The 23,420-nt window shown below is 35.5% G+C and overlaps 3 protein-coding genes across 3 annotated transcripts; all 3 read left to right on the top strand.

Moving 5' to 3' along the window:
* The first annotated feature begins 13,040 nt into the window (after window positions 1–13,040).
* LOC127121477 (lectin 5) lies at window positions 13,041–13,871 on the top strand. Its single transcript, XM_051051968.1, has one exon. The coding sequence runs from the start codon at window positions 13,041–13,043 to the stop codon at window positions 13,869–13,871; it is 831 nt and encodes a 276-aa protein (XP_050907925.1).
* A 1,383-nt stretch (window positions 13,872–15,254) lies between these two features.
* LOC127123417 (tyrosine-protein phosphatase DSP3) lies at window positions 15,255–17,786 on the top strand. The gene is made up of 5 exons (XM_051053636.1): window positions 15,255–15,529; window positions 16,586–16,679; window positions 17,092–17,149; window positions 17,259–17,302; window positions 17,404–17,786. The coding sequence occupies exons 1-5, from the start codon at window positions 15,255–15,257 to the stop codon at window positions 17,659–17,661; spliced, it is 729 nt and encodes a 242-aa protein (XP_050909593.1). The 3' UTR covers window positions 17,662–17,786.
* Window positions 17,787–22,542: 4,756 nt separating this feature from the next.
* LOC127121476 (lectin 8-like) lies at window positions 22,543–23,367 on the top strand. The gene has a single exon (XM_051051967.1). The coding sequence runs from the start codon at window positions 22,543–22,545 to the stop codon at window positions 23,365–23,367; it is 825 nt and encodes a 274-aa protein (XP_050907924.1).
* Window positions 23,368–23,420: the final 53 nt, after the last annotated feature.

Genomic DNA, 23,420 nt, shown 5'->3' with positions numbered 1-23,420 from the left:
AATAAAATAAGAGAATTATTTAAATTAAGTTAATAATATATTTATTAATTTAATTAAATAAATTGAATTATTGGATTATTATTATTATTATTATTATTTGGAATAATAATTAGTGGAAAATATATAAGTTGGAATAAGAGAAAAGGGTTTTCATTTTTGGTAAAGAGTTTTCACGTGAAACAGAGAAGCGGCTGAAAAGTGGAAAGTGGAGAAAGGGCAAAGAGGAAGAGCTAGAGAGCAAAGGTTGAAGAACGGAAAAGCTTGAAGCTTAGAGATTGCCGGATTATCTCAGGTAAGGGGGTTTATCGTCGTTTAATGGGTATTATAGATTAACATGTCATGGGTAGTGATAAACCGTTGAAGTGACCCTAATTGGGATGTTGAATGCTGAAATATTGTGATGAATAAGTTGTATTAAAGCTGTAATTGAGTCCGTAATTGTGTGAGTCGTGTTCCCCCGAACGTATAGCTTTTTACGGAAATTGAATCGGAGGTCCGGAAGTCCTCCAACAGCGGAAAATGCGAAGAACTCTGCATTCTGCCTTGTGTTAGCGCAGGAACTGCTGTTTTGTCTGCGTTAACCGGTTAACCCAGGGCGTTAACCGGTTAACACTGTTATATTTTGTGAAAAGGTGCTGTTTTTCCTGCGTTAACCGTTAACCCAGGGCGTTAACCGGTTAACACTGTTGCGTTTTGCCAGAAAGTGTGTTTTGTCCTGCGTTAACCGGTTAACCCAGGGCGTTAACCGGTTAACACTGTTGGAAATTGAAAAATTGATATTTTAATGTTGTGAACCTAATTGGTGATTGGCCTACTATAGTTAATTGTGATGAGTAATTTTGTTGGATTTATGTTATGAAGTGTTGATACAAGTATGTTGCTGAGTTGTTCCGGGTACGGAAAGTTGTTGAAAATACTGAGTTGTAGGCTTGGTGAGCCAAAGTTGATTATAAGTTGATGTTGTTGAAAACATTGTTGTATTGCTATTATTATTATGTTGTCGACAGTTTAAAGTCGTGTATGCCATGTACATTCATATGCATTAAGTCGGAGCTTTGCTCACACCACGTTGGCCTGGATTGGCAAATTTTAAGTTGAAAGTTGAAGGCTTATGCCTTGATGCCCAATAAAATGGCAATGATTTTAAGTTGGGAGTTTTACTCCGAATGGTACCACATGCATGACGAGTCGAGTCTCATTAGAGTTGCATTTTGTTGGCTTGTTGTATGGATATTTAATTTAATTGAGGAGTGGAATTGTGTTGATATTACGTATGATGTGTGAGTTGATGTGCCGTTACTGGATGTAGGTTACGATTAGGGTGATGAAATGTGTGAATTTACTTAGCATTACATGATGATTTATAATGCTTATTATATCGATTGAGGAACTCACCCTTACAACTATTTTTCAGGTAACGAACAAATGAGTTGAATGGAAGCTAATGCTTGGAGTCTAGTGTAGTCTCCTAAGTGGGTCATGCTCTGATAGATGTAACATCGGGAGGGAACATTTTTAATATTGTTGTTGATGATTGTTGAACCAGTTTACATGTAGTATGTTGCATGTTTTGAATGATCGATTTGATCTCTATCCGCTGCGTATTGTGCAAATGTTTTATGTTTTGAGTTAATGAAAGAGCATGACAGTTATTATGGTGTGAAATGTTGTGTGACACCCTTGATTGCATATTTACTCTGATTGATATGTGTTATTTTAATTATATACTCGGGGTATTTTAGAAGGGTGTTACATTAGTGGTATCAGAGCAGGTTGGTCTGTCCGGCCAGTTGTCGTGTCGTTACTGTCTAACAATTGTGTATTGTTACTAATCTAACTTTTAAGTTGTGTTGTATTGATAAGTTGAAATGGCTGGAAGGAATGACGCTGCAATGGCTGCCGCAATGCAAGCGATGGCACAAGCTGTGCAGAACTTGCCAAATGCTGGTGGTGATGCTGGATCACGTAGCTTGGCGACTTTTCAGAGAGAGAATCCGCCGGTGTTTAAAGGGAAGCATGATCCAGATGCAACCTTGGGATGGTTGAAAGAGATTGAGAGAATCTTCCGTGTTATGGATTGCACTCCAGCTCAGAAGGTTCGGTACGGTACTCACATGCTAGCAGTCGAAGCTGATGACTGGTGGCTAGAGACTCACGAGAGGTTGACCGTGGCAGGTGAAGTCATTACTTGGGATGTATTCCGCAGGGAATTCATGAGAAAGTATTATCCGGAAGATGTCCGTGGTAAGAAGGAAATTGAGTTCCTTGAGCTGAAGCAAGGAAACATGTCTGTCACTGATTATGCTGCGAAATTTGTGGAGCTGTCCAAATTTTATCCTCATTACACTGGTGCTGGTGCTGAATTTTCAAAGTGCATCAAGTTTGAAAATGGATTGCGCTCTGAAATTAAGAAGGCTGTTGGGTATCAGAAGATACGCATTTTTACTGAATTGGTTGATAGCTGCAGGATATTTGAAGAAGACAATAATGCTCATTACAAGATTGTCAGTGACCGCAGGGGCAAGCAACATCAAAATCGTGGCAAGCCGTATGATGCCCCAGTGGGAAAAGGGAAACAAGGAGCTGCTCCGGCTCAGAGGACCAGTAGGGGAGGTGCTCCTGCTGGTATAGTTTGCTTCAAATGTGGTCAGGCTGGTCATAAGAGTAATGTATGCACTGCTGAAGTAAAGAGATGTTTTCGTTGTGGTAAGACTGGTCATGCAATAGCTGATTGCAAGCACAAGGAAATGATTTGTTTTAATTATGGCGAAGAAGGGCATATTGGAAGTCAGTGTCAGAAGCCAAAGAAATCTCAGACGGGGAAGGTGTTCGCATTGACCGGAACTCAAACCTCCAGTGAGGACAGACTTATCCGAGGTACGTGTTATATTAATGGCTTTCCTCTTGTAGCTATTATTGACACAGGTGCGACTCATTCCTTTATATCTTTGGATTGTGCTGTGAAACTTAAGTTAGAGATATCTGAGATGTTTGGTAGTATGGTAATTGATACTCCTGCGAAGGGTTCAGTGACTACTACTTCGGTTTGTTTAAATTGTCCTTTGAGTATTTTTGGTAGAGACTTTGGGATGGACCTAGTGTGTCTTCCACTAGTGCAGATTGATGTTATTCTGGGTATGAACTGGTTGGTGTTTAACCGAGTTTCTATCAACTGTTTTGATAAGACGGTGGTCTTTCCTGAGATTGAGGAGGGAAAGAGTTTGTTTCTATCAGCAAGGCAAGTGAATGAGGAAGTAGCTGATGGGGCAGAGTTGTTTATGCTGTTAGCGACTTTGGAGGCTAAAGATAAACTGGTGATTGGCGATCTAGCTGTGGTGTGTGATTTTCCTGATGTGTTTCCGGAAGAGGTGAATGAATTACCGCCAGAGCGCGAAGTGGAGTTCTCGATTGATTTGGTACCTGGTACTAGGCCGATATCGATGGCTCCGTACCGTATGTCTGCTGTTGAGTTAACTGAATTGAAGAGTCAGTTGGAAGATCTGTTGGATAAGAAATTTATTCGTCCGAGTGTGTCACCGTGGGGTGCACCAGTGCTATTGGTTAAGAAGAAAGAAGGTACTATGAGGTTGTGTGTGGACTACAGGCAACTGAATAAAGTGACGATCAAGAATCGGTATCCTTTGTCGAGGATAGATGATTTGATGGATCAGTTGGTTGGTGCAAGTGTGTTCAGCAAAATAGATTTGAGATCTGGGTATCATCAGATCCGTGTGAAAACCGAGGATATTCAGAAGACTGCTTTCAGAACATGGTATGGACATTATGAGTATTCTGTAATGCCTTTTGGTGTGACTAATGCGCCTGGAGTATTTATGGAGTACATGAATAGGATTTTCCATCTGTACCTAGACAAGTTTGTTGTGGTGTTTATTGATGATATTTTGGTGTATTCGAAATCTGAAGAAGAGCATGCTGAACATTTGAGAGTGGTTTTGGGAGTTCTACGAGAAAAGAAGTTATTTGCTAAATTGTCCAAGTGTGAATTTTGGTTAGGAGAGGTAAGTTTTCTTGGTCATGTGATTTCAAGAGGTTGTGTTGTTGTTGATCCTTCTAAGATAGAAGCGGTATCTCAGTGGGAAGCTCCGAAGTCTGTTGCTGAGATTCGAAGTTTCCTTGGTTTGGCTGGTTATTATAGGAAGTTCATTGAGGGATTTTCTAAGTTGGCGTTACCATTGACGATGTTGACTAGGAAGGGGCAAGCGTTTGTTTGGGACTCAAAATGTGAAGAAGGTTTCCAAGAGTTAAAGAGAAGGTTAACTACTGCTCCTATTCTGATATTACCGAGTTCGTCGGAATCATTTGAAGTTTACTGTGATGCTTCATTGTTGGGTTTGGGTGGCGTGTTGATGCAGAATAAGCAGGTTATAGCTTATGCTTCAAGACAGCTGAGAGTTCATGAGAGGAACTATCCGACGCACGATTTAGAGTTGGCGGCTGTGGTGTTTGTTTTGAAGTTATGGAGGCATTACTTGTACGGGTCAAGATTTGAGGTTTTCCGTGACCATAAAAGTTTAAAGTATTTGTTTGATCAGAAAGAGCTGAATATGAGACAGAGAAGATGGTTAGAGTTTCTGAAGGATTATGACTTTGGTTTGAATTACCATCCGGGTAAAGCAAACGTAGTGGCTGATGCATTGAGTCGGAAATCATTACATATGTCTATGCTAATGGTTAAGGAATTGGATTTAATTGAGCAGTTTAGAGACTTGAGTTTGGTGTGTGAGAGTACTCACAATAGTGTTAAATTGGGAATGTTGAAGTTAACAAGTGGTATTCTGGATGAGATCAGAGAGGGTCAGAAATCCGATGTGCTTTTGGTTGATAAGTTGACTCTAGTGAATCAAGGTCAAGGTGGCGAATTCAGAGTTGATGAGAATGGTGTTGTGAGATTTGGTAGTCGGGTGTGCATTCCGAATGTTACCGAACTTAAGAAGAGTATTCTTGAAGAAGGACATCGTAGTGGCCTGAGTATTCATCCTGGAGCTACGAAGATGTATCATGATTTGAAAAAGTTATTTTGGTGGCCGGGAATGAAAAGAGAAATTGCGAGTTTTGTTTATTCCTGTTTGACTTGTCAGAAGTCAAAGATTGAGCATCAGAAGCCGTCTGGGCTAATGCAACCGTTGGCTATTCCAGAGTGGAAGTGGGATAGTATCAGTATGGATTTTGTTTCTGGTTTACCGAGGACAATTAAGAATTTTGAAGCTATTTGGGTGATTGTTGACAGATTGACAAAGTCGGCTCATTTCATTCCGATCAGAATGGACTATCCGTTAGAGAAATTAGCTGAGTTGTATATTGAGAAAATTGTAAGTTTGCATGGTATTCCGTCGAGTATTGTTTCAGACAGAGATCCTAGATTTACATCGAAATTCTGGGAAGGTTTGCAGAAGGCTTTGGGAACTAAACTGAGATTGAGCTCTGCATATCACCCGCAGACTGATGGTCAGACTGAGAGGACGATTCAGTCATTAGAGGATCTTTTGAGAGCTTGCGTTTTGGAAAAGGGAGGTGCTTGGGATTGTTATTTACCTTTGATTGAGTTTACCTACAACAATAGTTTTCATTCGAGCATTGGTATGGCGCCGTTTGAAGCTTTGTATGGTAGGAGATGTCGGACACCGTTATGTTGGTATGAGTCCGGTGAGAGTGTTGTGGTTGGACCGGAGATTGTTCAACAGACTACAGAAAAGATTAAGATGATTCAGGAGAAGATGAGAATTGCTCAGAGTCGTCAGAAGAGTTATCATGATAAGAGGAGGAAGTCACTTGAGTTCCGAGAGGGAGATCACGTGTTTCTTCGTGTTACTCCGATAACTGGGGTTGGTCGAGCTTTGAAGTCAAAGAAGTTGACACCTCGATTTATTGGTCCTTATCAGATTTTGGAGAGGATAGGAGAGGTAGCCTATCGTATCGCTTTACCGCCGTCACTTGCGAATTTGCATGAGGTTTTTCATGTGTCTCAGTTGAGGAGGTACATTCATGATCCGTCGCATGTGATCCAAGTAGATGATGTACAGGTGAGAGATAACCTGACCGTTGAAATATCGCCTATGAGGATTGAGGATCGAGAGTTGAAGCAGTTGCGGGGTAAAGAGATTGCCTTAGTGAAAGTAGCTTGGGGAGGACCAGCAGGTGGCAATGTGACTTGGGAACTGGAGAGTCAGATGAAAGAGTCTTATCCAGAGTTATTTGCTTGAGGTATGTTTTCGAGGACAAAAACTCTTTTAGTGGGGGAGAGTTGTAACACCCCGAATAAAATAAGAGAATTATTTAAATTAAGTTAATAATATATTTATTAATTTAATTAAATAAATTGAATTATTGGATTATTATTATTATTATTATTTGGAATAATAATTAGTGGAAAATATATAAGTTGGAATAAGAGAAAAGGGTTTTCATTTTTGGTAAAGAGTTTTCACGTGAAACAGAGAAGCGGCTGAAAAGTGGAAAGTGGAGAAAGGGCAAAGAGGAAGAGCTAGAGAGCAAAGGTTGAAGAACGGAAAAGCTTGAAGCTTAGAGATTGCCGGATTATCTCAGGTAAGGGGGGTTTATCGTCGTTTAATGGGTATTATAGATTAACATGTCATGGGTAGTGATAAACCGTTGAAGTGACCCTAATTGGGATGTTGAATGCTGAAATATTGTGATGAATAAGTTGTATTAAAGCTGTAATTGAGTCCGTAATTGTGTGAGTCGTGTTCCCCCGAACGTATAGCTTTTTACGGAAATTGAATCGGAGGTCCGGAAGTCCTCCAACAGCGGAAAATGCGAAGAACTCTGCATTCTGCCTTGTGTTAGCGCAGGAACTGCTGTTTTGTCTGCGTTAACCGGTTAACCCAGGGCGTTAACCGGTTAACACTGTTATATTTTGTGAAAAGGTGCTGTTTTTCCTGCGTTAACCGGTTAACCCAGGGCGTTAACCGGTTAACACTGTTGCGTTTTGCCAGAAAGTGTGTTTTGTCCTGCGTTAACCGGTTAACCCAGGGCGTTAACCGGTTAACACTGTTGGAAATTGAAAAATTGATATTTTAATGTTGTGAACCTAATTGGTGATTGGCCTACTATAGTTAATTGTGATGAGTAATTTTGTTGGATTTATGTTATGAAGTGTTGATACAAGTATGTTGCTGAGTTGTTCCGGGTACGGAAAGTTGTTGAAAATACTGAGTTGTAGGCTTGGTGAGCCAAAGTTGATTATAAGTTGATGTTGTTGAAAACATTGTTGTATTGCTATTATTATTATGTTGTCGACAGTTTAAAGTCGTGTATGCCATGTACATTCATATGCATTAAGTCGGAGCTTTGCTCACACCACGTTGGCCTGGATTGGCAAATTTTAAGTTGAAAGTTGAAGGCTTATGCCTTGATGCCCAATAAAATGGCAATGATTTTAAGTTGGGAGTTTTACTCCGAATGGTACCACATGCATGACGAGTCGAGTCTCATTAGAGTTGCATTTTGTTGGCTTGTTGTATGGATATTTAATTTAATTGAGGAGTGGAATTGTGTTGATATTACGTATGATGTGTGAGTTGATGTGCCGTTACTGGATGTAGGTTACGATTAGGGTGATGAAATGTGTGAATTTACTTAGCATTACATGATGATTTATAATGCTTATTATATCGATTGAGGAACTCACCCTTACAACTATTTTTCAGGTAACGAACAAATGAGTTGAATGGAAGCTAATGCTTGGAGTCTAGTGTAGTCTCCTAAGTGGGTCATGCTCTGATAGATGTAACATCGGGAGGGAACATTTTTAATATTGTTGTTGATGATTGTTGAACCAGTTTACATGTAGTATGTTGCATGTTTTGAATGATCGATTTGATCTCTATCCGCTGCGTATTGTGCAAATGTTTTATGTTTTGAGTTAATGAAAGAGCATGACAGTTATTATGGTGTGAAATGTTGTGTGACACCCTTGATTGCATATTTACTCTGATTGATATGTGTTATTTTAATTATATACTCGGGGTATTTTAGAAGGGTGTTACAACAAGCCAAATGGAAATCCTAGGAGCTTGAATCCAAATATTGTGTGATTGCTTGTTGTTTGCTAAGTGTAAAGGAAATGAGCATCTTGAATCATCTCTATGATTTCAAGAAAAGGAACTCCAAGGGTTTTATCTCTTCTCTTATCTTTGTATGCTGTAGGACTAGCCCTTCTCTTCTTCTCCTCACTCTAACCCAAGCCAAACTCTTTTTGTGCAAACCTTGACATTATTTTAAATTAGAAACCTAGGCCTTATGCCTTTGACTTTTCAAAATCTTTTCATCAATACTCATTGTGAATAAATTTTAATCCAACTTTTACTGCATTTTGTAAATAAATCTAACTTGTAAATATAACTCACTTCAAGTTGATTTTGTGGTTCCAATGGCCACCTTATTAAAAACTTTTCATAAACATTAGCCATAGGTTTGAGTTATCATAGTGGTTGATGTGAATCTCAGCTTATCCTTAGTGATTGGATTATAAGTCTTCCATACTTATTATAGGGTTAACCCCTCACTAGTATGTTGAAGCCTTCCTCACATGGTGGATTGTTGGTTTAGGTTGAGTTTTCTCCCTTTGATAACAAAAGACCTTAAGGCTTTTGATCAAATCAATTCACCAATCTTTGTGATTTTTACCCCGAACTACGAGGTTTTGATCCTACCTTTGTGATGGTACATAGGTAATGGGTTCATCCATTCAAACAAAAAATTTATAAATATAATATATTCTTTTCTCATCCCCCCAATCTTTTGCACATATTTTCACAAATACCAACCTACGACACATATTTGCAAAAAGAGGTTCCCTTAGAGTACTAAGGATGTTTTGGATGCGTAAAACCTTCCCATTTCATAACCAACCCCCTTACCTAGATCTTTGACATTTTTATTAGTTTTTGATTTGATAAAACTTCTTACTTGGATTTTGTTCACTTTTTAGCCTTTCCTTTGGACAAATAAAAGTGTGGTGGTGACTCGAATTGTATGTTCACTTTTGGTTTAGTCAATAAACCTAAAGGTAACGAAATCCCCGCTACACGGGTCTTGCTCCTACGTATCTCCGGGTGCGATGGAGAACTCAAGGCATATGTAGTTCTGGGTAGGAAATGTTTGTTTGTTGGTCGATTTTAACGAAATCCATTTTGTCGCAATCGACAGGAAACATTATTTTACCCAAAATTGGCGAGGAGCGGACATTTGCATCACATTGAATGGATTTTTACATATTAACATTCACGAGAAAATATCACTTATCTCAACTCAACTATTATGAATGAAACATTGCTTTGCATCATCTCGAGACAAACTATCTTTCGTTTGAAAGAGTCTTAAAGATTGTACTGAAGGAAAAGTGGTTTAAATGTGTTTGATGTATTTTATAAATGAATAATGAACGTTTGACGAGAACAAGACATGAGCCTCAAGATTCAACATTTGGGGTTCCACCAGAATGCCAGATTTCAATGGTTCTTTTTCATTCTAAGTATTTAATAAAATTGTTTGATGGACAACGAACTCTTGATAAGAACAAGATGCATGCCTTGGAATCAATTGTTCAATGGTTACACTAGAATGCTAGATTCAAATGGTCATTTTTAGTCCAAAGTTATTAAGTATTTTAAGAGCGAAAGAAAAGAATGAACGACTAGCCCAAAATATGTGCTTCGGGACTGATCATTCGAGGGTTCTTGCTGGAATGCTAGACTCCAGCAATCCTCTTCTTTCGTGTTTATTTAGAAAAATATTTACATATTATGTTTAATTTTAAGAAAAATCATTCGATGTTTGATCGAGGTTTGATTCATATTAGTGGAAAATTAGTTGTGAAATAGTTGAAATTATTTTGAAAATGATTTTTGAAAGAATTTGAGAAACGGTTTGAAATGTTAGTGAAGTTAGTGTGAAAAGGATTATTTACACGTTCGAGGATATGATCATGTATATCAGTTACTTAACTAAATGACTAAACACACATTGAAATTTACTAAACAAATAATCAGATAAATCACTTACAATTAATTTTTTTTTAAAACTATTATTTAAAATCTAAACAACTAATTAAAGTATTAATCAATTAATTTACTACTACTCTAAATAATAAATCAATCAAAAAAGAAAATAAATAAAAACAATTATCACAAGAGGGTGTAGACCGGATGGTTAGCGTGCAAACATTAATGACTTGAGCCCAATCTAAAGTAAATACTAAATATTATTTTGTAGAAAATACTAAAATAATATTAATGATAAAAATAAATAAAAATATAAATGAGGGGGCGCCTCCTTCTTTGTTGGACAACAACCATCAACTTTCTCTTTCTTGTTTTAAATTTATTTATATAAAAAAAGGTGAACATCAACCAAAAGAATTTTGACACTTAGCCATGCAAAAGAAAAAAACCACATAACAACTAAATGGTTCGTACATTACTCTCTCTATCTCAACATTAATTTTTTTTAATTTCACAAGTAACCCGTTCAAGGAGCGGAACGTGGCATTGATATTACTAAAAAATATAGAAAAACACAAAGAAATATGAGTGAACCATTAAAATCAACCCTTCTTCCCCAAGTGAAACACACATTGCAAAAAATGAAGACTCTCTTCTTCTCAAAATGAAAATACATTAAACACAATTGTCATATCCTCAAATTTACCCAACCTTCATATCACCTTCCATAAACCTAATTCATAAGCATACATCCCGCATACATCATTTCATATGTATTTACACCTTTAACAAACAATGATCCACAAACTCAAGGCATGTGGTTCATTTATGAAGTTGCAAGAGCCCTTGATCATGTTGAGGTGTGCCCAAGCCACCTTAACCCTAATCTCCCTCCTCAAGCATCCTTGGACCTTGGAGGATTCCTCAAGACAAGTCCCTCACCTCTAAAACCCAAATTGGATGGTGAGCCCTCATTAAATATATGCGAAGATTCATCTGGTCACCTAAGGATCTCAACCCTAGTTCTTGATCCTGAAAGGGTTGTACAAGTCATCATTCACTTTGTGCCTTGACCATACCATGGAGGAGCCCTAGTATCCAACAATTGTTCATACCACAACCCTTTGAATCACCTCAGTACACCTCTTGCACCTCAAAACCCTAATTTGTCTGGCTATGGCTCTTGATAAAACTTGTGGACCAAGAAACCCTAGTTTGTACATCCTTTGACTTCTATGCCTTGCCTCATTTGATTATCCCATCATTCAATACTCCATTCACCTTCATTTTGAGTCATTTTTAACCATATTTCATCATACTCTCTCATGCATTCGTTCCAGAGTTTTCTTCTCTCATGAGCAGTCAGGGAATCGGGAACTCTCCTGAATCATCACAATCACATATTATAACCATAAGAAAAGAATAAAAAAGAGTGAAAGAGAGTAAATATGGCCGAAAGAATAATACCTAAGGCTTGAACTTGCAAAAAGAACGATTGATGGAGGAAGCAAAATGAAACTCATCAGCAAAACTTGAAAGAGAGGCCACTAGTTAGGTGAAAGAGCAAATGAATAAGGAGTATTTTATGGAATTAAGTTTACAACGATCAAGAAGTTGTATCGAACTAAAATCATGATGACAAGTTAGGGTTTCCATAAAAGTGATCATGACAAGGAGAGAGAGAAAAATGCCATTATTGATCTTTTGAACCACTATCAGATTGTAACTTATAAAATAGTTAATCGTCTAAAGGAAGAAGGAATTCTAAGATTTTCCTGTCTGAACGCTTCAATCTGATTAGACCTCGTGATCGGGGGCTTATGTACATCCCAAAATTTCCAAGACCGAGCTTTTGAGGCAGAGTACAAAGGAGTTAACAAGACGGACTGCATAACCCTAAATAAGTTATATCCTGGTCAAGAAGAACATTATTACAAGTCGGATCTGGTCACATAATGACTATGGTAGACGAGCTAGTCAGATCCTGTCTCATAATGACTCTGGTGAACGAGCAAGTCAGATCCGGTCTCTTGAAGGTGTTAGAAGGAAACATGAATAGACACATACGACGGTTACAAAACATCTCCATGATTGTATGGGAATTACATAAATTAATGGAAGAGGCATTACTTGAGAGTTAGGGAAGACGACCGACGTTACTAGAGGACACTTTAACGTGAGATCTGAAGGGACATCCCTTAAATGGCCTTTGATGATTGAACAAGTATAAAAAGAAACTTCCCAAGTAGGAAGAAGAAAAACTTATACCTCTTACATACAAGACGATTGTGATCTCTCACATGACTCGCATCAGAGAGATTTATCCAAATAATATATATCATATATATATATATATATATATATATATATAATATATATATATATATATATATATATATATATATATATATATATATATATATATATATATATATAAATTTAACTTAGGAAAACTTCCTCTCTTTCCCTCTGCACTATAAATAAATTTAACTTAGGAAAACTTCCTCTCTTTCCCTCTACACTATCTAATTATTATTATAAATAAATTTAACCTTTTTTTATATATTTTACAATTAAATGTATGTAATCCATATATAAATTAAATACATTAATTTTTAAATATACCAAAAAAAATTATATTTGCTTACAATAATGTTGGTGTATTCTTCTTCATTTCACAAAGCTTTATATGTAATATTTGGCTTCTTAGTTTGTTCAATGTATGACATATATTGCCGCATTATCCCTTTACTTTGGTAGTGAACTAATTCGTGCTATAAAATCTAATAGTTGATTTTATTACTCTAATGAGCTGTACTTCATTGTAAGTGTCGTCGTTTTTTATCGATTAAAACCTGCTTACAATGTTTGATACCAATGTTAAAAAAGGCGTCGAACATCATTCCAACTGTTAATAGCTCCAATATATGGCAACTGATTTTACTCCGCCAGTTTTATGTTAAAGACAAATGATCCTTCAGAAAATTCAGAACACAAAAGCTTATATATGGATGGACAAACCCCTTACTCAATGCATCATTCACAACAATCACTACAATGGCCAACTCCAATCCAAAACTCCTTGCAACACAAACCATCTTCTCTCTTTTCCTTTTAACCTTTCTCTTGTTGATCACCAATGTCAACTCAGAATCAGTTTCTGTCAGCTTCCCCAAGTTTGACAACAGTTCCGACACCATAGTCCTCGGCGGTGATGCCAAAAATAATGGTGGTGTACTAGAACTCACTAAAAAGGACCAACTCGGAAATCCATCTCCAAATAGTTTTGGTCTTTCCGTATTCTCTAGACCTATTCGTCTCTCTGACAAAACAAGTGGTAAACTTGCTGACTTTACCACCGAGTTTTCTTTTGTTGTGGATCCAAAGGGTGCACATCTTCATGGCGATGGTTTCACTTTCTTTATTCTATCAGTTGGTTCTGACATCCCGGCCAATTCATCATCCGAGGGCGGGTTCCTTGGACTATTCGATAAAGAAACCGCCTTCGATACCTCCAAAAACTCTGTCGTTGCTGTTGAGTTTGATAGTTTCACAAATGAATGGGATCCTCTCTTCCCTGAGAACTCACCTCATATTGGAATCGACATCAACACGATTGAGTCTTCGATCACTGTTCCATGGCCAATCGATAGACAGCCGCAAGGATCGATAGGAAAGGCACAGGTAAGTTATGATTCTGCCTCAAAAGAACTGAGGGTAGCTGTAAGTTATCCAAATAGTCCTGTCAAACCGGACATTGTTGTATCGTATCCAGTTGATTTCGCGGCGATTCTGTCGGAGTGGGTCCTTATTGGTTTCTCCGGTGCTACTGGTCAACTTACAGAAACACATGACATTCTCTCTTGGTTTTTCACTACCGATCTATAGAGAGTATGATAACACTTGAAGAAGAAAATATTGTGAGTTGAAGGACTGTTATATTACTATTGATCCACGTATGCTCTTGTATGGTGCGTTTGTTTTCTTTTATGATGCTTTTGTTGATTCGGTAATGTTTCTTTTTCCTTAATAAGGATGAACTTCAGCTGAAGTTATTAATATGTTGTATAATATTTATCAAAATAATAATACTATTTCACTTCTCAATGGTGGACAGGACAAATCGATTTGGTTTTAGAAATCCTCATCATCTAACTCACTATAGGTAGAAATAGAAATCCTCATCATCTAACTCTGAAGGCTGGGACATACAAACCTTTTCGCCTTCGACATATGACTCCAATATCACGTTTTCGGTCTCGTTTCTAGTATTAGACAGTTCAATACCTACTCAATAGGCATCCATCTATTCATGCGGGTAGACCCGCGAACCCGTCTATCCAAACCGAACCAACCCATTAATTACCCGGATCCATTCATTTATGGGTATATTCGACATAACCCGTAATAATCCGTATAAGTTTGGTTCGGATATTTGGTTTTAGTTTCTAAACCCGTGAATCCATTGATCTAACTCATTGACATTACATAATTAATTATTATTATTATTATTACTATATAATTCATAAAGGTACGTAAATTGTAATATAAGGGATAGGTTTGCAACTTAATAGATTATATATTATATTAAAAACTAAAAGTAGAGTATATATATTATTTAATTTTAAAATTTTTAGTTTTGAAACTAATATAATACTTTGAAATACTAATATGTATACTCTATAAGTATTATAATTAAATAGAGTATATATATTATTTAACGTTAAAAATTCTACTTTTGAAGTTAATTATATATATCTTAATTGAATATTTTTGAATCTAATTAAGTATTTTTAAAATTAAAAAATTTACCTTTGAAGCTAATTAAATAAAGTATATATATTATATTAAAATGGGAAAAATTATATTTATATTTATTTATTAATTAATTAAAATTTGAAAACTTATTAAGTATATATTATAAACTAAACTAAAGATCATAGCACTTAATCCTACGGCAAATCTCAAACCCTCACCCCTTCTTTCTTTCACGATATATTTTTAATTTTAGTCTTTCACATTCCATCTCTCTTTCAAAAGTATTTAAACTCTCTCATACTTTCGTCTCCCACTTGAATAAGGTTTTATTCTTTTTACTGTTCTACAATAATTTTGTTTCAACTTGATTTATACACAAAATTGCTTATAAATTTGCATATATATATATATATATATATATATATATATATATATATATATATATATATATATATATAATGGTTTATGTTGTTTTAATAATAATTTATGTTAAAAATTGTTTTCTTAAAGAAAATGGAAGTGGAACAATCACAATTTGTTAATGAAGATGTTGCTTATTCACTTGAACAAGGGCAAGAAGTTCAACAAATACAAGGAGAAGGGTTGTCATCATTGCCACCAAGTGCACTAATAGAGGTAAGCAAAAGAAAATCCTCTAAAAAACCTTCTAAAGTTTGGACAGATTTTAAAAGGGTTAATGATAAGGCTATGTGTAAGTATCGTGGAAAACAATATGCAGCAAATAGTGGTAGTCATGACACTACTAACATGCATAAACATTTGAAAGTGTGTCCGAAAAACTCAAATAGGATAGTTGGTAAGAAACAAAAAACTATAACTATTGAAAAAGAAAGCGAGGATGATCCTAATAGTGTTAGCTTGAAACTTGTTGATTCACTACGCCAAAAACTGGAATAGACAGCGCACCTTAGAGGGCGCATTATTACAAAAGCGCACTCTAAAGTGAAGCGAAAAAATAAGGAGCGAACAACTGGAATAGACAACGCACTTTAGAGAGCGCTTTTGTAATAAAGCGCCCTCTAAGGTGAAGCGAAAAAATAAAGAGGAGATAGAGGGACAGCAATACAGGGCGCTTTTTAGAAAGCGCCCTCTAAGGTTACCCTTAGAGGGCGCTTTTAAAAAAGCGCTCTATAAGTCCATGTGCATTTCCAGTTTATAAAGCGCTTTTGGAAAGCCTTAGAGAGCGCTTTCATAAGCGCCCTCTTAGGCCCCCTTTAGAGGGCGCTTTTTTTCCACAAGCGCCCTCTAAGGTCCCCTTTAGTAAACATTAAAATTATAACATACTACGCGTTTTGTTATTTCACTCTCTGTTATTTTCGTTCTTTTTCACGTTAGGGTTCTCACTGCTACGATTTTCGCTACTTCTAAGGCGTTCTCCTTCCACCTCTGTTAGATCTACGACGTTTCCTCCTTCTATTAATTCGTTGTTAGCTGTTCGATTTTGACACCATAGGTATTTTTCTAAACTTCATATTACTTGGTTTCTCTTCTGACGTTCGCTATTGTTCATTTTTGGTTTCATTTTTCTTGGTTCATACATTTATTGAGTATTCTCAACAATAATTATTGTGTTGCAATGCTAGCAATGGAGACTAGGCATTATGGGTTAAATTTCACCAACTGTTCCATTTTTTTTAGTTCTTTATTGTTAACTATGATTAAAATGACTCTTTATTTATTGATTTATTGATGTTATATATATATATATATATATATATATATATATATATATATATATATATATATATATATATATATATATATATATATATATATATATATATATATATGGTTAGGGTGAAACTTTTTTCGAATTGATGCAGATACTTGTGTCCTGAACCCTATCCGGAGGAGAATTTGGAGTTTCTTAAATCACAGAATATTCGTCTATTTCAATTTGGAATTGAGGGGAAAACGGTAATTTTTTATATTCGTATTCATCATATATGTGTTCAAATGTGTTTAATCATGTTATTTCAATGTATGATGTTTTGAATTGGGTTTTGATTGTTGTTAAAAAGTCTGTGATTGTTTGAATCATTCTGAATTTTGTTAATGAAATTTCATTGAAATCATGAAATGTATGTGTATTACTCAAAGTTTGAATTTTTTCTGTGATTGTGTTATTTTTGCAGATTATTAGATTAGGGTTTTAGGTTTAATTGTATAATTAGGGGAAAAAGGGGGTTTGGGGTTTATCATAAATATGGGTTGGTGTTAGCTGCTAATAATCATGAAATTTGACCTATGTGGATTGGTGATTCATTTTTGGTTTTATCTTTTTTTTATTTTTATTTTAGAGTTAATAAATCTTTGTATTTTTCTGCAGGAAGTTTCTTTACCTATTCTCAGTGATTCTATTATGGAGGCTTTGAAAATTTTACTTGGTATTTGAAGCAAGCTTATTCAACTTTGAAATGCAGATTTTTTGTATATCTTTGTTGGTGTTTCTCTTGTTTGTTAGATATCTAATTCCTTAATTTTGCCTGGTTTCAGATGTGAGAAATCACCCTGTTTTGATTCATTGCAAACGAGGAAAGGTATAAGATTGATCACTTGCAAGTTTATCTTCTCAATTCTGAATTTTTGTTTTGAATTCCTAATTGTTTGTTCTAATGATGATTTTTCTTCTGTAATGCAGCATAGAACAGGTTGTGTAGTTGGTTGCTTCAGAAAGATGCAGAACTGGTGTCTGTCTTCTGTGTTTGAGGAGTACCAACGCTATGCTGGTGCTAAATCCAGGACAACGGATTTAACATTTATAGAGATGTTTGACATCATAAATCTTAGGCAGTGCCTCTACAGCATCATCTACCAGTATCAAGATGCTTCAAAGAAGCGTAGATTGATGTATCAAGGCGAGACTACGCAGAAGCCACCCCGTTTGACATCGTTTTAGCTGCTGCACTGGCTATCAACTCCATTTTTGGATTTGGTAGAGAACTCATACTTCAAAGTAATTTTTTGGAGTCTTTGAACATATATCCTTAGGGTTTTTAAAGATCTTTTGAGTACTGCTATTGACATGCATATTCTCAGAGATGCTTTTGCTACTTAGTTTTATTCATAGCTAACAATAAAGAACTAAAAAAAACATACATCTCAGAGATGTTTTTGCTACTTAGTTTTATTTCTTTTTAAGTTATGAATTGGTTGTATATTTAGAATCTTTAGAAGTTAAACGATTATATATCAGTGGATTGTTGTATATGTATGGATTGTTGTATATGTATGGATTGTTGTATATAAGGCTTGTTGAATGCAATGTGTGAAAAAGGGCTTCAAATTATACAGTTTTAGGTGTACTGCTTCAATATACAGGTTGTCTAAAATAAATAAAAAAATATAGCACTTTTTAAAAAAAAAAATTTAAATAACCACCCACTTTAGAGGACGCTTTCCAGTAAAAGCGCCCTCTAAACCCTTTAAATTTCCACTTTAGAGGTCGCTTTCCAGTAAAAGCGCCCTCTAAACCCTTAAAAGTTTCCACTTTAAAGGGCGCTTTCTTTAAAAAGCGCCCTCTAAAGTGGCCCTTAAAGGGCTTAAAGAGCCACTTTAGAGAGCGCTTTCACCAGGAAAAAAAGCGCTGTCTTTACCTATGCCAGCGCCAGATTAGAGGGCGCTTTAAAGCGCCGTTATAGGCCAAAAAAAAGCGCCATCTTTTCCCTTATTTGGCGTAGTGATTTTAATCAAGAGAGGACTAGATTAGTACTTGCAAAGATGATAATCATTGATGAGCTCCCTTTTAAATATGTTGAAAATGATGGATTTAATATGTTCATGAAAGAGGCTCAACCGAGATTCAAAATTCCATCTCGTGTCACCGTTGCTAGAGATTGTTTAAGATTGTACTTTGATGAGAAAGAGAAATTGAAATCTATGTTGTCTACTGATAGTCAAATGGTATCCCTTACCACTGATACTTGGACATTGATTCAGAATATGAATTATATGTGTGTAACCGCTCACTATATTGATGACGAATGGAATTTAAAGAAGATGATATTAAGCTTTGATTTAACTGCTGACCATAAAGGTGATACTATAGGGATAACGTTAGGAAATCGCATGAAAGAATAGGGTATTAAGTCTATTTGTTGTGTGACTGTTGATAATGCAAGTGCTAACAATTTGGCCATTGATTTATTTAAATCAAGGCATGAGTTTTTGGAATGGTCGTACTTTGTTTAATGGGGAGTACTTGCGTATGACATGTAGTGCTCACATATAGAACTTGTTTGTCAAAGAAGTGCAAACAAATGAGTTGGAATGGTATTTTGGGGATGGTGTTAAAGATGATTCTCCTATGTTTAACATTCTCACTTGGTGGAAAGAAAAAAAAATATCATGTACTTTCCCGCATAGCTAGAGATATATTGACTATCCCAATATCCACTGTATCTTCTGAATCCGCATTTAGTACAAGAGATCGTGTCCTTGATTAATTTTATAGTTCCTTAAATCCCTCTACCATTGAAGCTTTGATTTGTACTCAAAATTGGATCAAATCTCCTAAGGTCATTGATTTAGAAAAAGAGTTAGTGGAATTTGAAAAAATTGAGTCAGGTATGAATTGTTTGTTTTAATTTTAAAATCTATTTAATTTTAGTATTAAATTACATTGTTCTTATTAGTTAATAGTTGTTTGTGTTTACATATATAGAGTTACTTGGATTAGTTTCTATTGATGTTGGCATTACTGCGGCTGAGCTCGATACAACATTTACTACTAGATTTTAAGGTATTTGCTAGTGTTACTTTTGTTTTATATTATTTTCTAATAGATTTTTGGATGTTGTTGTTCCTAAACTTTCTACTTTTGTTGTTTGAATATTTTACAGCTGTTGTTGCTAGATCATTTTATTGCTTCCGTTGCTGTAACCTTTTACAGCTACTGTTGCTAGATTTTATGTTGTTGCTAAACCTTTCACTATTGTTGCTGAAACCTTTTACAACTGCTATTACTGAAACCTTTTATAACTGATGTTGCTGGATTTTCTATTGTTGCTAAATCTCTCACCACTGTTGTTGAAACCTTTTACAACTGTTGTTGTTGGATCTTTTTATTACTGTTGTTGATGAAACCTTTAACTGCTGTTGCTAAAATCTTTAACTGATGTTGTTGGATTTTCTGTTGTTGCTATTGTTGACTATTTCTATTACTCTTGTTGTCTTTTGAATTTTACATTTTGGTACTATTAGACCGATATTTGACCAATATATTAATGTCATTTTAAGACAAAGTTATGTTTATTTGCTTTTGAATCATATAGAATAGAATTTATAAATTTTATGGAAATGATATTTTATGAAATTTTATATATTATTAAGTGTTAATATATATGAATCAATTTTTATTAGATATTATTTGATGGTTTTCATAATTTAATTGTTAGAAATGTGCAAAATTATATTGAATTGTGTTATAGTTTTTTAAATTGAAAAAAAAATATTTATTTTATACGCAACCCGTGAACCCAACCCAACCCAATCCATGAATGATCGGGTTGGTTTGGGTCGGGTTTTATAGTAAAATTATGGGTTTGATGATGAACCCAACCCATTGAAAGCTGAACGGGTTGGGTAGCGGGTTAAGGCAAACCCGGTCCAACCCAACTCGCGTACACCCCTACATATACCCAATCAGATTTAAGACGTGCTAGTAGGAAGTCAATATTTGTGACATCTTTGCATGAAGAAGCTATGGTTGATAGTATAGAGTGTCATGATATATCTAGCCACACTTGAGAAAGAAGACACAATTCAGCGATATTCATGGTCTCTTTGTTTAGATTTAACCTCCTTGTCTTTGTTATCTCTTTTCCACGGATACCAAGATTTATGTATGTGTCATGTTTTGTGATAATAATGACATTCAAGATTCTTGTATCACGATTTGGACTTGCTTATGCTATTCTTTATACCACCCTTCGATTTTTTTATGACTTTTTCCCCTATTTTTAGTGAGAAGTACTTTGGGTTGAGATGAAGAACCATGTGTCTTTCTTCTCATCTCCTCGTTAAGAATATCAGCCTTAGTCATTTATAAAGAAGCAACATCTCTAGGTTTAGAACTTGTGATAGAAACCTGAAACGTCTCCCAAGACTTGTAAAGATAGCAATAGAAATAGTTCTAAAAGTTCATCATCAAATTTGATACTCATTCCTGACATCTTACCAAGGAGCTCTTGAAATTTACTCAAGTGATCTAAAATAAAAGTCATCTTCTTATACTTAAAGCCTATGAAGCTATTCAACAAGAACAACATATTATTCTCTGATTTAGAGGCATACAAGGACTCTATCTTCTCCCACAAAAATTTTACATGTGTCTCATTAGCAATATGATTATAAACATTATCTTCTACATATTATCGAATAAAACCACATATCTGTTGATGTTCAAACTCTCATTTTTCATCACCCAGAAACTGGATTTGCGGAACTAAAAACTTGTAAATGCAATTTCTTCATAAATAGTAAGTCTTTCATATTTCCCTTCCATAAATGGTAATTAGAACCATTCAACAATAATATTTTCATCGTTGTATTTGACTTCATCATTTAAACAAGTAAAATAATCCTTAACCAAGAGCTCTGATGTCATTCTTGGGTCATCATGAGGAGCATCCACATTGGGTCAAGAGCAACACACAAGTGAGAGAGAAACCATATATTCACCCAAAATCTTAAGGTGATAGGTGTATGGGTCCTCTCACTTATAAATGTTCAACCTCCATTTTTCTAAGCAATTTGGAACTTCCAACTCACACTTATACAAAACACTTATCGTCATTGAAATACAAGCTAGAGACGTATCGGCCTAGAGAATCATGAAAATAGAATTAACATTATAAATCAAACATCAATAACCTTAATGAACAATCTGAAATCAGTGAATCAACTTAGAGCTTTAAGCGTTCATGGAATAGGTTTGCATAATTCAAAATATATAAATAACGGTAAAATGAAAAGGTTTTTGTTTTTTTGCTGTTTGCATCCTTATTTATGGATCTAAACATTAACATGGTTTAATAAATCAATTTTGACCAAGAGTTGGGTTTAAAACTGTCAATTCGGTCCATTACAAAAAATTAAGTGGTTTAAAAATCTGTAGTCAGCTTTAGTGTTTCAGATATTGGTATATTTTACCATTAAATTTTTTGAATTGAACTCTACATTCAACATGAAAGTTATAGATATATTCATTAGCTTTATAACACCTATTTAAACGCCCCAATCAGATTACCGCAGTCAAAGTTATGACCTGAACCATGAATTTGTGTCAATATGAAGCTAAAATTAATCAAATTAAGCTCAAGAATAACACAAATTTAAAAACAAGATAAAAAGTGACTTAAACTTTCAAAACTTAAAAGAATGTGTAAAAATGCACGTTCAAACCTATTATAACATTTGATATTTTTTCTTCTAGATGTATATGATAAGATGATAGATTTTATTAGACGACACTGTAGGAATATTTTATATACCAAATTCAAATTTTATTAGTAGTTGATAAATACTCTAAGATATCACCGTATATTATTTATGTATTGAAAATTGATAATCTTGTTTGTAACCAATATTGAAAACATCATTGGTACAACTTCATTAAAAAAATCTTAAAAAGCTGGAAACTGATATTAATCCGCCATTCTTGTGCTAAAGACAAATGACCGGCCAGTTCAACGAGTCCTTCAGAAAATTCAAAACACAAAAGCCTATATATAGATATATTAGCCCCTTGTTCAATGCATCATTCACAACGATTACTACAATGGCGAATTCCAAAACAAAACTCCTTGCAACACAAACTATCTTCTCTCTTTTCCTCTTAACAATTCTCTTGTTAATCACCAATGTCAAATCCGACTCATTTTCTTTCACCTTCCCCAAATTTGACCCGGACACCAACAGCATACTCCTCGACGGAGATGCTAACACAAGAGATGGAGTACTACAGCTCACCAAAAAAGACCAACTTGGCAAACCATCTCCACATAGTGTTGGCATATCTTTATTCTTCGGAGCCATACATCTCTCCGATAAAAACAGCGGCAAAGTCGCTGAATTCACCACCGAGTTTTCTTTTGTTGTAAACCCGAAGGGCTCACAGCTTCATGGGGATGGTTTCACATTCTTTCTTGCTTCATTAGATTTTGAGTTTCCTGATAATTCAACCGATGGTGGATTCCTTGGACTTTTCGATAAAGAAACCGCGTTCAATAACTCCAAGAACTCTATCGTGGCCGTTGAGTTTGATAGTTTTAGAAACGAATGGGACCCTCCCTTAGGGAACTCAGCTCATATAGGAATCGACATCAACACGATTGAGTCTTCGATCGCTGCTCCATGGCCAATCAATAGTCAGCCGGAAGGATCCATAGGAAAGGCGCGAATCAGTTATGATACTGCTACGCAAGAACTGAGGGCAGCTGTGAGCTATCCAAATAGTCCTGTTGAAGTTGGTGTTGTTATATCTTATCCGGTTGATTTTGCGGCGGTTCTGTCGGAATGGGTTCTTGTTGGTTTTTCTGGTGCTACCGGTCAACTTGCTGAAACACATGACATTCTCTCTTGGTCTTTTACTTCGAACTTGTAGAATGTACGATAGATATTACATTTGGGAGAAGAAAATAAAGTGCGTTAGAAGAA

This window comes from Lathyrus oleraceus, chromosome 2 (genome assembly GCF_024323335.1).
Source record: "Lathyrus oleraceus cultivar Zhongwan6 chromosome 2, CAAS_Psat_ZW6_1.0, whole genome shotgun sequence".
In the NCBI taxonomy this organism is placed as follows: Eukaryota; Viridiplantae; Streptophyta; class Magnoliopsida; order Fabales; family Fabaceae; genus Lathyrus; species Lathyrus oleraceus.
This window is presented reverse-complemented; position numbering and strand designations above follow the sequence as displayed.

Bases quoted from the DNA above. Each gene is read 5' to 3' on its own strand.
- LOC127121477 (XM_051051968.1), top strand. From the start codon at position 13,041: ATGGCCAACTCCAATCCAAAACTCCTTGCAACACAAACCATCTTCTCT.
- LOC127123417 (XM_051053636.1), top strand. From the start codon at position 15,255: ATGGAAGTGGAACAATCACAATTTGTTAATGAAGATGTTGCTTATTCA. The intron at 15,530-16,585 runs GTGTCCGAAAAA...GAATTGATGCAG, and splicing joins ATGCATAAACATTTGAAAGT to ATACTTGTGTCCTGAACCCT. The intron at 17,150-17,258 runs GTATTTGAAGCA...GCCTGGTTTCAG, and splicing joins GGCTTTGAAAATTTTACTTG to ATGTGAGAAATCACCCTGTT.
- LOC127121476 (XM_051051967.1), top strand. From the start codon at position 22,543: ATGGCGAATTCCAAAACAAAACTCCTTGCAACACAAACTATCTTCTCT.